This window comes from Melanostigma gelatinosum (assembly GCF_949748355.1).
Source record: "Melanostigma gelatinosum genome assembly, chromosome: 3".
Lineage (NCBI taxonomy): Eukaryota > Metazoa > Chordata > Actinopteri > Perciformes > Zoarcidae > Melanostigma > Melanostigma gelatinosum.
The window spans coordinates 9,560,959-9,578,370 of NC_136636.1; the positions used below are offsets into that span (position 1 = coordinate 9,560,959).

Here is a 17,412-nt window from a genome sequence, read left to right on the forward strand (position 1 = left end):
GGCATGTATGTAATGTTTGCTGGTTTTGTCTGATTAAAGGTTCTGGAGGCCCAAATGAAGGAGGACCTGGCTGACAAGGAGAGCCTCGAGGTCCGGAAAGCCCAGCAGGAGGAGGAGTCCCGGGAGAATTGCAAACTTATCAGTGAACAGAAAGCAGTAAGGAAACTCAACAGGCTTTTCCACTACATTTTCTACTGAGATGGGATTTTTATAAACTAAGAGATTGCTTATTGTCGATGTCTAATGCTATAGTTTTGAGTAATTCGTAATTCTGCAACAGTAGAAACAGCAGCAATGTATATAATCTTTTCTTTCTCAATGATAATATGCTTTATATCTCTCAATGGGTTGAAGTTGCTTGTAGATAGGATACCTTTCTCCACTTTGAAAAGTAGACTCCGTCAATGTGTTTTTGTTTCTTGACGCAGTAATTTGTCACAGTGGTTGAAATGTATTGGAATGTATAGTTGGATTAAATTGTAGTACACTTCATGTTGCACTACAAAGCCTGGGCTCAAGTCCTAATCTGGTTAATGTGGTAGAATTGAGGCAGTTAAGAAGCTTTTAGAGGCACTCATCTGACATTGACAGAAGATTCAGGCAACACCTTAATGGACTCTAATAGGATTTTACTGCAGTACAAGATTCTGTTTCCTATAAAATAAATGCTATTGCTGAAATGTGTGTGTAACATGAGGATTTGTCTGTCATTCAAAAGGCAGTATATCCTGTCATTTGAGCCTCTGTGTTGGGATGTTTCACCGTGTCATTGTGTCTCCCTCTTCCCACAGACCATTAATGCTATGAATTCCAAGATGAAGAACCTGGAGCAGCGCATCTCTGAGCTGTCAGAGGCTAACAAGCTGGCCGCTAACAGCAGCATCTACACCCAGAAGAACATGTGAGTCAACTAGACCCTCTCTGCCCACACTGATTCTGTCGCCTTCGGCCCCCAATTGCTTCATTAGTGCGCACAGCTTTGTGTGCCGTGGCTGCGTGTCATCTCTTAGGTTAACTATGATCAACTCGAACTCAAATGATGATATGAAAACAGTGTAACAATGTGAGAGGTTCATCACTTGTAGTTTTATAGTGAGTTTAAGCTCATTTCCAGCCAGCAAGTTTGCTGTTTTGGTTTACTCTCACTGGTCTCATAGTGAGTAAGCAAATGTTCTTCTTCTTCTGAGAGGTGTCTGCTTCTAAACAGCCAAAGTAATAGGCATCTGTTTGCGTTTATTTTTCTCAGGAAAGCCCAGGAGGAGATGATCTCAGAGCTTCGGCAGCAAAAGTTCTATTTGGAGTCTCAGGCGGGCAAGCTGGAGGCCCAAAACGCCAAGCTGGAGGAGCACCTGGAGAAGATGAGTCAGCAGGAGCAGACCAAGAGGACGCGGCTGCTGGAGCTGGAGAGCAGGCTGCGGGAGGTGGGCATCAGGAAGTAGAGATACGAGGCAGAATCTGTTGGTTTAAGATTAAGTAATTCACTTTAACTAGCACCGAGTGTAGCCTTACAGCATCGCAATCCACAAAGGCGATTAAGGCAGCCGATCAGCTAGCGAGCTCAGATCCCTTTCAGATACACGGCTAATTAACTGCTGCAGGTCTGTACGATTGCCACTGGGCCTGTTCACAGTCAGGCTGCATCTGCTGGTCCAGTGGAGCCGACAGCCTTCATCTGTTATCGCTAGAACAGTGTAGCTGCATTGCAACAGGTGAGAATATGCTTAACCATATGAAAATAAAGCATTGTTGCATAGCCAGCGAATAGTTTACAGGGTTTAAGGCCCGCATGTTGTCAAGCATCCACCCCCCGCAGACGGATCCTTGAGCAAGATGCTATTCGTCTAACATTTATACATCAAAGTTACAGGTCATCAGAGAAAACTAAGGTTCTCTTTTCCCTATTTCAGATGGCACTCGCCTGTAAATACTTGATAATGCATTTACTAGAGTGGGGAGTTTTAAAAGTACATAATGTGTCCCCGCCGTTCTGAGAAATGCGTTTATAAAATCCTTTACCTGGTGTGCATCCACGTCGAAGCTGCTCTAAAAACAGACGTTTTGACGTAATTGAGGAACCACAATGCCTCCTTTTGTCCTGTTTTGAGAGCTCTCACCCCCTGGTGTGTTGTCTGCCGCTGTTACCGGCAGACAGGATGTCATATCTCTACCTCCACACACTCATCCCCACTGAGACGTGATACACGGATTGGCACTAATTGCTGGCTTGTCTTCACTCTCATATACAAACACACACACACATACTGTTCTCTCTGACACACGAATATGTACTTTCAGATGAGATCCATTGTTCCATTTCTGTAATAGTCATAACTGTATGGAGAAGATAAATGCACCCTTGTCTCTTAACTTTATTATGTTTTAGGACACTTTACCAGCGCTGGGTGTGCATGCGTTCTTTTAAAACGCTTGAAAGGGTCTTAAGTTATTCTATTTTTAGGTCTTAACAAGTATGACCGTTTAAATCCAATTACCAGAGGTCTTAGTTTTCACCATGCACTTTTAGGTTTCTCTGTGCTTTTGTTCTTAATCTGTTGTTTTTCCTATCGTGCCCATTCAGCTTGTTTCATGTCAGAAAAAAACATTAAATTGGATAGTTTTTCACCTTTTTGTTTCATTACTTGGATTTTTTTTAATGGTTTTCACTTTAGCATGGCATCAAGAAAAGTCTTAAAATGTGTTTTAACCTACTAGACGCAAAAGTAGCCTCTATGTAGTTTTATAAGTAAATGATCGTTTCGAATTCATATCAACAATGGCATAAAATGTCAGCAAATCAGGCCGATGTGGGTCAAACAGTTTCAAGCTCTACATTGATTTTAAACAGTTTTTAGATTCCCTCCAATTGCCCTGATGTCCTAACATCTGAGCTACTACACTGTGGAGCTTAAAACATGCTGAAAACGACATGCAAATACTTCAGGTCTGATTTATACTGTGATATACACACTGCATTCACCTTAGTCCTGTTTCCTTGTAGATGGGCCTAGAACATGAAGAAGAGAAGATGGAGATCAAGAGACAGGTGTCAGAGTTGACCCTGTCCCTGCAGGAGCGCGAGTCCCAGATCAGCAGCCTGCAGGCGGCACGTCTGGCCCTCGAGAGCCAGCTGCAGCAAGCAAAGACTGAGCTGGAAGAGACCACCGCTGAGGCTGAGGAGGAGATCACCGCCCTCAGGGTAAGACAAACACGTGCAAGCACACATGTGTGCAATCAGAGTCATTCATAGAAGTACAGGTGCACAGAAACATTCAGATGTAGGCGATCTGTATTATGCACGCAGTAAGGAAAGGCTGTGTTAAGTTTCCTGTCTGTTTTGAATTATAGGGACAGCCTCATTCTTTGTCGTTTTATGCAGCGGTCTGATGCAGTTGTATTTTATATCATTTTTTGCTCTTGTTTCTCACAGAATCACAGAGATGATATTCAGCGCAAGTTTGATGCCTTGAGAGACAGCTGCTCGGTAAGTGCTGCCACAACCTTTCGTCTCCGCTTCCAGCAGCAGCAGAACAATTTTCAAAAGGTTTCACAAGACATTTGAATATATGGTGATTAATGTTCAGCGTTAAACGTTCATTCTAATGTCGCATTGTAAGCTACTGGATCAAGTCGTTGGCAACGAACCACAGCGTGCGTTCATTTGGCATTCTCCAAGGGTCCATACAGTGCATATATTTTTACAAATATATATTTACTGTAACTTAATTAACATCAACAGCACAGAGATGGATAACATTAATGCAAAACCTTCAACAAATCACCTCCCTTGACTTTCAAATAAAACATCAAAGAGATCCTATTTTATATTTTGGAAGAAACTTCAATGTACACATTGCTAAGTCTCATTGTAAAGATGTACGTTTTCAGTAGCCTAGCAGTGCTATTACTTGAATGTTTTTTCTTCCCCGGCTAACACCTCTACCTGTTTGGGTTTGCCTCAGGTGATCACGGACCTGGAGGAGCAGCTTACACAGCTGAGTCAGGAGAATGCCGAGTTGAACCGCCAGAACTTCTACCTGTCCAAGCAGCTTGATGAAGCGTCGGATGAGAGGGAGGACCAGCTGCAGCTCAGCCAGGAAGTGGACCGGATGAGGAGGGAGGTGTCTGACCGCGAGATGCATCTCAACAACCAGAAACAGGTCTCACACACACACACACACACACACACACACACACACACACACACACACACACACACACACACACACAAATACACACACAAATGCTTAAAGGGCCTGAACATAATTAACTTTGTACCTCATGTTGGTTAAATATAGTGGAAAGTTAAAAATATTGTAACACGTCTAGTTGTGCTTTGAACTGATTCTATCCTCATGTCGCAGACCAAACATGTGGTTAATCTAATCATTAAGCCTCATAATACTGAGACTGTGTGCCGCCACTGAAAATACAGGAGAGGCAACAATCATGTGGTTTCGCCCAAAAGCTGCGGAAGATGTTCTCTTAATTTTCGCTCGTTTATCCTCCCAGAACATTGAGACACTGAAGACCACATGCAGCATGCTGGAGGAGCAGGTAGTGGAGCTGGAGTCCCTGAATGACGAGTTGCTGGAGAAGGAGCGGCAGTGGGAGGCTTGGAGAGGAGCCCTGGAGGACGAAAAAAGCCAAGCCGAGAGACGTACCAGAGACCTGCAGAGACTGTTGGACAATGAGAAGCAGAACAGGTGATGTACAAACGTGAACACTTTAATGTACTTACACAGTTATTATACATGAGAATGACACTGTGGATATACATAGAAATGTATTGCTATTGTAAGACTTTCTGTTCACAGGCTGCGTGCAGACCAGCGCAGCACTGAATCCCGCCAGGCAGTGGAGCTGGCAGTCAAAGAGCACAAGGCTGAGATAATGGCCTTACAGCAGGCCTTGAAGGAGCAGAGACTGAAGGCTGAAACTCTGTCTGATACTGTGAGTCACACGTGTTTTTGTGTCGTACTTATGATCTAACTTAAAACCCATCTGCAGTCCTCTAAGTGGAAAAAACAAATTTTCATTCTGAGCGATAAAAATTCCACACTGTTTGTGGAGGTGGAATTCAACTCTGAGTTTCAACGATTTAACGCGCACTCACTCGCCTGTTCTCACAGCTCAATGATCTGGAGAAGAAGCACGCCATGCTGGAGATGAACGCCCGCAGCCTACAGCAGAAACTGGAGACAGAGAGAGAACTGAAACAGAGACTGATGGAAGAGGTAGATCATTACATTCATGTTATGGACTTTCCCCCTATAACTCACTCATTCAAAAATATTGAAACCAAGGAGAGAATTTAGCCAACTGTTTCAAGAAATGTGTTTCAACAACATTTCTTTAAACAATTGGTGGAAATGTTTGTCTGTTTTAGACACATCTCCTCTGATTTGAGTTAATTATATTTGCTACGCTTCTGAAATGTGGCTGAATTTGGATCTGATTTCCTACTTAAAATATCGGTATGCTGGTGTCCCCGCAGCAAGGGAAGCTGCAGCAGCAGATGGACCTTCAGAAGAGCCACATATTCCGTCTGACCCAAGGCCTGCAGGACGCCCTGGACCAGACCGACATGCTCAAGACTGAGAGGACCGACTTGGAGTACCAGCTGGAGAATATACAGGTGCTCAATGAAAATACCGTTGCAATCTGATGAAACACAGCCGTCTCCAGGGAGAGATAATAGAATAGTGCGAATGATGTTGGCAAGTAACAAGGTACCTCAGGGGACCAGGAGGATAAAGGAAATCCTGATTCATGTGTCCTCAAAGGGAATTTCTGAAGACTTGTTTTCCTTCCTGTAGGCTGTATACTCCCATGAGAAGGTGAAGATGGAGGGGACGATCTCCCAGCAGACCAAGCTCATTGACTTCCTCCAAGCCAAAATGGACCAGCCCACCAAGAAAAAGAAGGTCTGTGGAAACATTTTACGACAACTTCAAGCCACATTAGATTGATAAACGGCTTCAATCCAAAAGGTCTATGTATTGCATGTTTCATTCTTGCACAGTATCAGTAACATGTTCCCTCTCTGGATAGGGTATATTCGGACGGCGTCGGGAGGATGTAGGAACCACGACTAACGGGGCGCTGGCTCCACAGGCCCAGCCAGCGGTTCCCATGCAGTACGGTGACATGAAACTGGCTTTTGAGAATGAGCGGTCAAGATGCGCGGATCTGGAGGAGGCTCTGCAGAAGATGAGGATAGAGCTGCGATCCCTCAGAGAAGAGGGTAGGTCCCAGTGTCAGGCAGCACAGCAACAGGGTTTTTGGTAATGAGGCAAGAAATGTCCAGCTTAATAGCTGCTGCTGATCTAATAGCAGGTTGTTGTATTTGTTTATGGGAACACAGCGGCTCATTTCAAAGCCCAGGAACATGTGGCTACTTCCACGCCGGCCCAGGCTCGACATCAAATCCTCATGTCGGCCATTGTCAAATCCCCAGAGCATCAACCCAACCCCAGCAGCCTGCTCAACCCCTCCACCCGCTGCAAGGAGACCTCCACACCCGAAGGTTAGTCTCACATACTGAACTAATAAACAAGCACACGGGTAAACTCAATCAGCCTGAACTTGAATTTAGGATTAACTGTTCTGAAGCTGTACAGTGCCCCCCATACGAGTGTGCACCATTACGCTATCAGGTTCAGCCCAAATGGACTCTGTTCCCTTATTTTGTTTGTATGTGGTGTGTTTATGTGTGTGTGTGTGTGTGTGTGTTCTTTCTATGGCCTGTCTCACAAAGCAGGATTATGAAGTTGGATAATTTAGCTCAGTGCATGTTAAACCTGGAGCTCGCTCCAAACTAGAGACATGGACTGAACTAAAAAACTCTGTTTTGGTTTTCTTCACTGTGAATTTATCCAGCTAACATTGCAACCCTGCTCGGGCCTGTCTCACAAAGTAAGAGGAGTGGATTAGCCGGGTAACATTGGTTTTAATCCAGGCTTTCTACCTTTGCTGCATACATCACAGCTGTGTAGCAGGTTCAGTGTATCATCTCAAAAATGTGTAAACAGCCCATCTCCTAAAAAATGGGAAAACTATTCCAGAAACATCATCATATGACAAAAATACTGCATTTCGACCAGCTCACAGACCAACTGAATCTCTAACAGCACCATAAATTATAACACCATGAGATGGACCACGATGTGTGTTTTATCAGACACGTGTTTCGACCACAGTAGCCTGGCCAAGTTTAACTTGCTTTGTGATTCAGGTTCCTTCCTGTCCATGTTCCTTCACTTTCACATAGCTATTGTTAGACTGCTCTCTCCTTTCTGTCTCTTTCCTCTCCGCTCCTCACAGAAAAGAGGAGGGTCACCTTTGAAAGTAAGTTAGCAGTCACCACAGTGGGTCATCTCACATGCATGAGCTCATCTCCATGCATGTTATACTGCACATGCTACACACGTGCTCATATCATACTGTATTTGTCTTATTGTCCCGTTGTCAAGCTAACCAAAGCCTTTAATCTTAAAGGTCAAGTTTGACGTGATGTACTCCTCTTTTTTTTCCAGCATCATTCCTGGAGTCTTGATTTAGATAGCATATGGTTGGATAGGTAGCTTTTCTCCCAGAAACATTGTTAATGCTTTGGTCATTGGCATGTATAATCTGATTTTGACTGGAACATGAATATACCTAATGTCCTAAATTAGAAATAATGAATTCATTATTCAAATTACCACATGCTGCCTGGAGAGGAAACTGAAACTCGTGATTTTAGCCTGTAACAGAAATATTCTGGTGCCATATTCTCTCTTTCAGTAACTCCTAGCCCCGCCCACTTCTTCTTCACTTTTTTTGCATTGCAGAGTTTGGTCGTCGTGTGAAAGAGAGAATGCATCACAACATCCCTCATCGCTTCACCGTGGGCCTCAACATGAGGGCTGCCAAGTGTGCCGTCTGCCTGGACACGGTGCACTTTGGACGACAGGCTGCCACTTGTCTCGGTTTGTACCCTGCACTGTAGCTGGTAGTACTGAATGTGAAGATATCTCTTAACATTGCAATATTATCCCCCTCTTATTTATGAGACTCTTCTCTCTCCCCACCCCCCTCTCTCGCCTTGTTGTATTACAGAGTGTAACACCCTCTGTCACCCTAAGTGCTCACCGTGTCTCCCGGCCACCTGCGGTCTGCCTGCCGAGTATGCCACTCACTTCTCAGAGGCTCTGTGCCGAGAAAAGGCAAACTCTCCTGCACTGCAGGTCAAAGAGGCCAGTGGGCATGTCCGCTTGGAGGGCTGGATGAAGCAGCCACGGTAACATCCGACCTCAGTCCGTTACTACCATACTGACAATGAACCATGTGTTTGTTTTTGGCTTTGATAGTAAAGTGCATTTGTGTGTTTGCTGACACAGAAATGGCAAGCGTGGTCAGCAGGGCTGGGAGAGTAAATATGTGGTGCTTGATGGAACCAAAGTATCCATCTATGATACTGAGCCCAGAGAAGGTCGGTACATTTTATCCATTCCCATAATGAGACAGTTTGTAATCATCTAAGGCTTTATATTACCATGTAGATCAATACAGCAGTATCAAATAATAATGTGGTTTGTTTGTTTTTCCTGCTAGACTATATAAAGCTGGAGGAGGAGTTTGAGCTCTATCTGCCTGATGGAGAGGTGACTGTTCACGGAGCTGTTGGAGCCTCTGAGCTCATCAACACTGCCAAGTCAGGTACTGGATCAATACCACCTAATCCTGCTGCACTGAGCCTATTTTTAGGATTTAAGTGTATCATCCTCTCCCCCAAATTTTTTATGAGAGCCACATCATGTCCAATCTATACTTTGAATCTCAAAATGCACCAAAAATGTTGACAGTTCTGCTCAGCTGTGAAATTAAGATGTTTGCGAGATAGCTATTCAGTGTGTGTGTGTGTGTGTGTGTGTGTGTGTGTGCGCGTGTGCGCAGACATACCGTATGTGTTGAAGCTGGAGTCACATCCCCACACCACCTGCTGGCCAGGCCAGTCCATCTACTTCATGGCTCCCAGCTTCCCTGACAAGCAGCGCTGGGTGGCCGTGCTGGAGTCTGTGGTGGCGGGTAGCCGTGGATCTAGAGACAAAGTGGATTCTGATGCTGTAAGTATTGTGTGTTTGTGTTCTTTCTGCTTGTCTCAGGCCTGTTTGAGTTCACAATTTGAGCTGCTTACAAAGACAGCCCAGTGTCTCTTTTTATACAAGACAACCCCACTTATTATGCTCATTTCATATAGTAACATTATCCAAGGGTGGCTGTATTGTTGGGTGTGAAGACAATATATTGAATGCCTCCATTAAACATCAGCCAGTGCCTTCACTTCGTTTTCTCCCCCTCCCTCTTCTTCCTCTCTCTCTCTCTCTCTCTCCCTGCATCTTCTCAACATCCACGTCTTCTATTTGTGTGTCGTCTCTGTTGATGTGATTATACTGTGCATGTGTATCTCCATTCAACTCGGTTGTGTGGATCATATTATAGGCAGGTGGTTCTAAAAGACAGAAGAACCTTTCCCCTCTGGTTCAGGTACAGTAAGTAGCTGCACGAACGCTCGGGCTTCAGTCGACCGACCGACTGAGCATGCAGTAGCTGTACACATCGATGCATACAAACACTGATGCTGTGCAGCGCAGGAGTTACCAATATGTACTGAATACATGGAAGTAACTGGCCTGTGAAACACGCACACTCATACACATGCATGGTGCATGGATGTGAATAGGCACTGCTGTGACCTCTGGTCTGGTGTCATTTGCTATGTCGCACATGCTTCTGCAAAAGCCATGCACCGCTGTAGCCCCCTTCACTGAAACATGCACACACTGGTTCAGTCTGCAGGCTTCTGCTGTTGCTGATTGTGTGTTTATTGCTGTTTTAGGAGCACTTTCCCATCCCTCTTTCATTCTGTGATAAAGGACTCTTGGTTATCTCTGAAATATATCTCAGCGTTTCCAAAAGGTGTCACCCCTGCCTTGTTCATTGTGTTATTTATTCAAATGTACATGGCCAAAAGTATTTGAACACCCACCTGAACATGTGGTTACTGAACATGAAATTACAAAAACTACAAAGGACTATACATTTCCAAAATGGGCATTAATATGCTCTACAAATGTTTGGATGTGGGGCTGATTTCAGGGCTCTCCAAACCAGTTAAGGAAGTAACTGGGAATTTCTTTATGTATCTAGCTTTGTACACAAAGGCAGCCGCTATGCTTTAAAATGAGCATTTCCACACAAATGGCTGCTGTCCAATCAACATGACATGTAAAACGTGTATATATATAGTATACAGCCTTTAAAACGACTGGGATGGGCCTTGATGCTACGCTATCGCTTAACTGATGCTAGCGGTAACAATAAGTGATGGCCTGGAAGTGCCATCTAAAAGGCCTTCTCCTAACTATTGTTAGTTTGAATCACATTAGTGTCTAAAATATCATAATATGCCAGCATTAATGTTTCCCTGTGGGGACCAAACCAAGGAAAACAGCCCAAGAGTACACACAAGTATATTAGTGTGTACTTTTGACCGCACAGTTTATTCATTAAGTCCAATTAGTCAATTTCACACTGCCGCCCTCGTGACTCATCATTATTAGCTCTCTGGCATGAAACGGTCGTCCGTGCTGTATAGCCTGAGGTATAAAGCTTTGAACACTGTTGATAATTAACAAGAGGCACAGCCAGTGTTCAACAGTATGTTTTCATGAATTTAACTACTTTTCATAACTGCTGTTGTTGCTATGAAGAGATTGTTTCTATGGCCGATCAGAAAACAGTTCTTATTGTGTCAGAAACTGTGAAGTACTAAAAGCTTACCACAGATGTTTGGCCAATTCCTACTATTCTCTTGTATTGTTTACCTAGTCTTTGATTCAATATTATTATTAAATAAATAAATAAACATTTTTGGATTGTACATAATGTTGTATTTAGTCAGTCATTTTTTACAGCTGTTACAACATTAAACGCATGAAAAACATGTTAATTGGCAAAATAATGGAATCGTAACATTGTGTCATTGAAACTTAGGTTTTGTAGTCAATATCACACAATGCTTCTCCCAAGTTAAACGTTTCTTTGTTTGGTCTTTGGAGAAAAGATTAATTCATTGGTGCAAACATCCTCAGCTTACTTGTGAATTGAATTAATAGTGAAAGATGTATTCACCAATACAAATACCATCCATCTCTGTGTTTAAGCTGGTGAAGGCTCGCTGCTGTCATTCTTGCTGGGTCATCTTATTCTTGCTCTAAAGCAACTGATTTGTTGAAGATCGGCCTAAACTGAGCCCTCCCTCTGCTCCGTCTCTCTCTTCTTGTCTTTACAGAAACTTCTTGGTAATTCCCTGCTGAAGCTGGAGGGTGATGACCGTTTGGACATCAACTGCACTCTGCCTCTCACTGACCAGGTACAAGGACAGAAACCTGCACCATCAGCAGGAACATAATTCAGTTGTTTATGTTTTTGCTATGTTTGCCGTTTCGTTGACACTCTCTGTGTCTGCTCTGCCGCTCTCTTTACGTCTCACTTGTTAAGCTCTCTTCTAATCTAGCTCATCCTTTCCCCTAGATCGTGCTGGTGGGCTCCGAGGAGGGTTTGTACGCTCTTAACGTCATAAAGAACTCTTTGACCCACATCCCCGGCTTGACCTCCGTCTTCCAGATCCAGATCCTCAAGGATCTCGATAAGCTGCTGATGATCACCGGTCAGTACAAGATCTTAACTTAACATTATTCTCAATTATAAGTCCGTAATTTGAGCTCTCTTGTACACATCAGATCATCCTTGCATGTAAATGCACGGTAACATGTATGCTTGTGTGGTTGTACGTGGTGTGTGTGTGGTGTCATCCAGGAGAGGAGCGGGCCTTGTGTCTGGTGGAGATCAAGAAGGTGAAACAGTCCTTGTCGCAGTCCCATCTCCCGGCTCAGCCTGACCTCAACCCCTTCATCTTTGAGACAGTCAAGGGATGCCACCTCTTCTCCTCTGGAAAGGTGGGTTACGCTGCTGCCACTTAGAGCAGAGCAAAACTCCTCCTCGTTAGACTGTTATTTAGTTAGAGTTAATGAGCCGAACATCGGTAGCGAAGCAATGTGCTGTCTGGTTGCAGATATTTACTGCCGTCCTGATTGCGACGTTCTCTCTCTTAACAGATTGATAATGGGACCTGTATCTGTGCTGCCATGCCCAATAAGATTACAATTCTGCGGCACAATGAGAGCCTGAACAAGTTCTGCATCAGAAAGGTGAGTGGGCTTTGAAGACGGAGAGGGAAATGATAATGTCACGGAGGAAAAGGCCGTGTTTTGTGCTGCAGGCGGTGATGAGTTTGAAAAGGTGTTGAACAGTCTGTTTGTATTTGCAGGAGATTGAGACGTCGGAGCCCTGCAGCTGTATCCACTTCACTGGCTACAGCATCGTTATCGGCACCAACAAGTTCTATGAGATTGAGATGAAGCAGTATGTGCTGGAAGGTAGGTCACCAACCCGCCGTGGTTTATTCGCGGTGGGCGTCAGCACACGAATCCTGATTTGATATTTAATAATGTCATAAAATAAGGTGTGAGGTTTCAACCTTCTAACTGACATCACCTTTTTTCTTTCCAGAATTTCTTGATAAAAACGACGCGACACTCGCATCGGCCGTCTTCGCCGCGTCCTCCCACAGCTTCCCCATCTCCATCATCCAGGTCACCACGGCTCCACAGAAAGACGAATACCTGCTCTGTTTCCACGGTTAGAATGTTATCTTCTGTGTGTGTGTGTGCAGCACATTGTGGATGCAGTTGAGCATGTCCACACAAAAAACAAATCCAGAGAGAGGAAATCTGCATTCATGGAATGTTTCTTGCAGAGTTTGGTGTGTTCGTGGACGCATACGGCCGCAGGAGTAGAAGTGAAGATATCAAATGGAGCCGTCTGCCTCTCTCGTTTGGTTCGTTTGAATCAGTTTGTTCCGTATCACTTTCGGAAATGTCTCTTTAATGGTTAATGTATGATATGATCTGAAGTGAGTGTTTTGGTGTTTCAGCCTATAGAGAACCCTACCTGTTTGTGACCTACTTCAATTCTCTGGATGTTATTGAAATCCAGGGACACGCTGCTCTGGGGTAAGATTGCCTCCTGCTCCTGTGTCAGTACCACTCCATCAATTAGGGCTTGCACTAATTAGTTTCCTCCCAGTCACATCATCATCATTTCGTGGGTCTTTACTGAGTGTCATTGCATATTGTAGTTGTTGAATTGTTAATTTCCCATTTCTGCCAAAGGGCTCATTAAACACCTCGACAAGAATCATCCATTTCAGTCACTGCTGCTCTTCTTTGTCTTCTTTCTGTTTTTGTTTTTTTTAATGGATTCGGTGTCTGATGTTCTCCTCTCTTTCCAGGCCCCACTCATATGCACATCTGGACATTCCAAACCCGCGCTACCTTGGCCCGGCCATCTCCTCTGGGGCCATCTACCTGGCCTCCTCCTACCAGAACAAACTGCGGGTCATTTGCTGCAAAGGCAACCTGGTCCAGAGCCAAGAGGGTGCCGGTGACCTGCAGCGAAACGGCTCCGGGCGCAGGTGAGGACACTATTTATTCAACCAGCTTCAGGTTACCTTCACTGTCTGTTTATTAACCTTTTTACACAATTACACTAATCTCTGTTCTGGGCATTACTTTGGTTACTTTTATCATCCCTCAACTTTCTTTTTACTGTCTTTAACGTCACCTCACATGTTGAGCTGTAGCAACATTTAGATACACCGAATATTGGAAACTCTCAAGTAGCGAAAGTTTCAAATATCTTGTCACATTCGGAATTTTGTATTTTTGATTAGATGGTTTCTTACTCGCCGAAATCGAAACATTTTTGCTTTATTTTATTTTGGAAAAGCTTTTTTTGTTAATGAAAATCTGCTTTTCTAGACTTGTTTTTATTTCTCAAAGTAAAATATAAGATCTCAGTTTACTTGAGTGTCTTACTTACAACACTCATAATATTCATTCATTTATTTTTTGGTGAGGTTTGGTTCCCCCTATAATGCAGAGACACACTGGTCTCCTTTATTCCGTGTACACTGGTGTTGTTGAAGGACCAATGGGACGAGCTGGCACTGCTGGGCACAGGTTGGCATCCACGGGTGTGGTGATGATTGATATTGTGGCCTTTATGTTTGATCTGCTTATGAAATAGGAGTAACGCCTCCATTTTGCTCTTTACAGGAGGAAGAGTTCATTTTTTATCTGTAACAAATCCTGAAATAGGTCTTTTTAAATAGAAACTGCTTTTTAAAATGCCACCTGTCAACTGTAGAAAGGACATTGATGAATAAAGATTTCCGACTGAGACTCGTCTATTTCAATTTGAATCTCACTAATAACTGAGCCTTTATTGTTCATAGTGCTGGTTTTGCTCTTTAGCTGTTGCTGTCGGCCTCTGACTCTATTCTCATTTAGGAAACTAAATTGTGTCGATGGGTTCAGTCTTTTCAAACCGTGAATAGCAAAGTGCTGCGGCTTGTAAAATGACTGCGAGTCCATCATCCTCACCGCATCTGTGGACTGACCCGACAGTGCCGAGCTACGCCCATGGCCCGAGACTCAGAATACCCTTTCCTTTGACTAATGCCCCCTTGCCCGTCTTTGTGCCTCGGTTCCTCCCTAACAGCCCTAACAAGCGTGGGCCTCCATCGTACAATGAGCACATCTCTAAAAGACTGGCAGCCAATCCCCTCGTTCACTCGGATCCCAGCACGCCTCACCGCTACAGAGAGGCTCGCACCGAGTTTCGGCGGGACAAGTCCCCCAGCCGTCCACTGGAGAGGGAGAAGTCTCCTGGCAGGATGCTGGAGAGCCGGATCGGGGGGTCTCCAGGAAGGGCCATGGCCGACCCTCGGCTGGAGCGCTCCCCGGGCAGGGCCATGGCAGACCCTCGGATGGACCGCTCTCCTGGCCGGATGATGGACGTTCGTAGGGAACGGTCCCCCGGACGAATCGAAGAGCGCCAGAGGCTTCACACTGGTTCAGGCCGCACGCCCATAAACCCCGTTAACAAGGTTTGTCAATCATTTTTGCTTCTTTTTTTTTTTTTACTGTCTACTCCTCAGTTGCTATATGCAGTTGATACACAACGGTTATTACTTAATAATAATGATGGTAGGAAAACTCGTTTTTTGGCAATAATAGCGACGTGGTGACATGATAACTTTGGTGATCACCTGACTTTTTAATCCAGTGCCATCATCAGAAACCTCAATAGCCTCAGCTGTTGTTGCTTGTGTTAATTAGCAGTTGTTAGCATGCTAACGTGCTACTTTAACAAACTAACTTAACGTCAGGTTGTTAGTCAAGGACTCCTTTACATGGCTGTCGACTCTTGTCTTGTTCTATTGTATGCTTTGGTTCAGATTTCTAAGTATTAAGGGGTATTCCATGCATGTATTAATCTGACTTCATGTTTTTGGTTTGATCCTACAGGTATGGGACCAATCATCTGTTTGAGAGACAGCAGAGCCACACACCCAGCACGGACAGAGAACGGAGGGAACAGAGATCTAGTGTCACCAACTCATGATGAAACACTGCCACACATCAGTTTTGCCTGGCATCTAAGCTGACAAACCCACAGAGGAAAGCAACTGTAGCCATCACAACAGAGAGAGAACGAGACAAATAAATAGATGTTTTCTCAATGAACTGACCCGAGTCAATAAAGGTCAACAAAATGCCATATTTAACAACTTTTTGAGCAGGTTGTTTTTCCCGCTGCATTTGAAAATGCGCTCTGTACTCTAAGAAGAGATTAGTAATTAGATTTCTTCTTCAAAAATCCAATCTGAGTATCCGTGTTCTCAACTTGAGAGCTGACTCGGTGGGTTTTGGTAGTTGCTGTTCTCTACCTACTCCACACAGCAGTGACCACAATAGATAAGCACAGCCGTAGCAACTTTTATCTCACAAGTCGATGCCTAAATATTTACAAAGTGTCACCAGTGAAAATGGCAGAAGTTCACTCAAATTACTATTAAAACAACTGGCTCCACTCTGTCCCCAGTAGCCACAGATCAGTCCTGTACATCTGGTAACATTTCTGGCTCCAGCCCCGCGCCGACATGTCAACACACAATCATTATCAGCTGACTACAATCATCCTCCGCTAATCTCTCTTCAGTCGAGACTTTGGTTAGTTACAGTGACAGGAACCGGCTGGAGCACAAATATATTTCAATAAAGTTTAAGTAGCAGAATCCTCCCTGCCCTGTAGAACCACAAACACACGATTGTCTGCCATCGGATAAGTTGACACTAAAACTGCACTACCCACAATCCCCAGCTGGACTTTCTAATCCTTCAGAACGCTATCTGACTGTAAATAGACGAGACATAATTTTATATATATTAAGAAGGAATTTCAAGGCTGGATAAGCCATGTCTATTTTTGTTAAAAACAAAAAAGTGATTACGTGTCCTCTTGAATGTCCAATGAGTATTCTTTGAACATTTCCAAACATCCTTTATCAAGTGATTGTATCTGGATCCAACTCGTGTATGCACTTCCATCTGTCACAGGCAAAACCTCAGTGCTGAACTATATGACAGGAGGGGGGAAAAAATCATGTTCGAAGCTTACAAACATAGTACTTGAGCATTTCTTTTTTTCTACAATGTCAATTATATTGTGTATATAACCCAAAATTGTCCACGGTGAAGATGAAAATATTAGTTTTTTCCTAATTCGTAAATGGCATGGATATGTATCTCTGAAAGGAAACGGGAGTGTTGTCTTCTGCTTCTGCCACATTTGGGTTTTATTTTTATTCCACGATTTAACAACAAAGCACGTGAAAAACATTCCCTATATAGTATCATTTCTCAATTTTCTCCTTTTCTTTTATTAAGGCACTCTTGGCAAGTTAAACCTTAAAAGACACTAAAATGCATCCAGATGTATTTTGGCTTTCATTGTCGAGCTGCTTGAACTTGACTTAAAACATTGTATTTCCATATATCATAATTAGATTGTGGTTTTTCAGTATGGAATGCCACACTTTAACTTGCCCAGTGTGTCTTAACAGAACGGCGATCAATAGGAAGAAGCTTCCTCAACTCTCTGGATCCTCTACGGTTATTTTTTAGATGTAAAACACTTCCTGAATGTATTAAAGCCAAGAAAGAGCTGATTCATTCGTCAAAAAGGTTCAACAAGAAGCACCCAATGCTACAGATTGCACAAGATTTCCACTGGTCTCTACCGGACCCTATACAAAAGGGGTTCCCGTCCATATTTTATTTTTATATTTTTTAAATTGTATTTCTGTTGTCACATGGTCCTGAATCATGATGCTGTAATGCTGGATATGATGTTGATGTCTGCTAACAAATGTTTTATTAGCGTTCCCTGTAGAGATTTTGT

At 43.7% G+C, this 17,412-nt stretch overlaps 1 protein-coding gene and 1 long non-coding RNA gene across 2 annotated transcripts in view; one reads left to right on the plus strand and one right to left on the minus strand.

The window, feature by feature from the left end:
- Window positions 1–17,412, plus strand: part of cita (citron rho-interacting serine/threonine kinase a) — a 34,372-nt gene extending 16,960 nt beyond the window's left edge. The window contains exons 20-49 of the mRNA XM_079266237.1: window positions 40–156; window positions 792–901; window positions 1,247–1,421; window positions 2,999–3,196; window positions 3,428–3,481; window positions 3,960–4,157; window positions 4,510–4,703; window positions 4,815–4,950; window positions 5,130–5,234; window positions 5,495–5,635; window positions 5,817–5,924; window positions 6,052–6,244; window positions 6,365–6,526; window positions 7,833–7,970; window positions 8,101–8,281; window positions 8,382–8,473; window positions 8,596–8,700; window positions 8,938–9,107; window positions 9,484–9,528; window positions 11,336–11,416; window positions 11,578–11,713; window positions 11,863–12,002; window positions 12,162–12,254; window positions 12,374–12,482; window positions 12,616–12,744; window positions 12,863–12,943; window positions 13,040–13,118; window positions 13,397–13,579; window positions 14,668–15,055; window positions 15,477–17,412. Of these exons, the coding sequence (XP_079122363.1) occupies window positions 40–156; window positions 792–901; window positions 1,247–1,421; window positions 2,999–3,196; window positions 3,428–3,481; window positions 3,960–4,157; window positions 4,510–4,703; window positions 4,815–4,950; window positions 5,130–5,234; window positions 5,495–5,635; window positions 5,817–5,924; window positions 6,052–6,244; window positions 6,365–6,526; window positions 7,833–7,970; window positions 8,101–8,281; window positions 8,382–8,473; window positions 8,596–8,700; window positions 8,938–9,107; window positions 9,484–9,528; window positions 11,336–11,416; window positions 11,578–11,713; window positions 11,863–12,002; window positions 12,162–12,254; window positions 12,374–12,482; window positions 12,616–12,744; window positions 12,863–12,943; window positions 13,040–13,118; window positions 13,397–13,579; window positions 14,668–15,055; window positions 15,477–15,500 (4,065 nt within the window). The 3' untranslated portion in view covers window positions 15,501–17,412. The remainder of the gene's footprint in view (window positions 1–39; window positions 157–791; window positions 902–1,246; window positions 1,422–2,998; window positions 3,197–3,427; window positions 3,482–3,959; window positions 4,158–4,509; window positions 4,704–4,814; window positions 4,951–5,129; window positions 5,235–5,494; window positions 5,636–5,816; window positions 5,925–6,051; window positions 6,245–6,364; window positions 6,527–7,832; window positions 7,971–8,100; window positions 8,282–8,381; window positions 8,474–8,595; window positions 8,701–8,937; window positions 9,108–9,483; window positions 9,529–11,335; window positions 11,417–11,577; window positions 11,714–11,862; window positions 12,003–12,161; window positions 12,255–12,373; window positions 12,483–12,615; window positions 12,745–12,862; window positions 12,944–13,039; window positions 13,119–13,396; window positions 13,580–14,667; window positions 15,056–15,476) is intronic.
- LOC306775747 lies at window positions 4,991–9,048 on the minus strand. The gene is made up of 3 exons (XR_013771890.1): window positions 8,944–9,048; window positions 5,734–5,926; window positions 4,991–5,192 (listed from the first exon to the last, which is right to left on the minus strand). It is a non-coding gene; the product is annotated as an uncharacterized lncRNA (long non-coding RNA).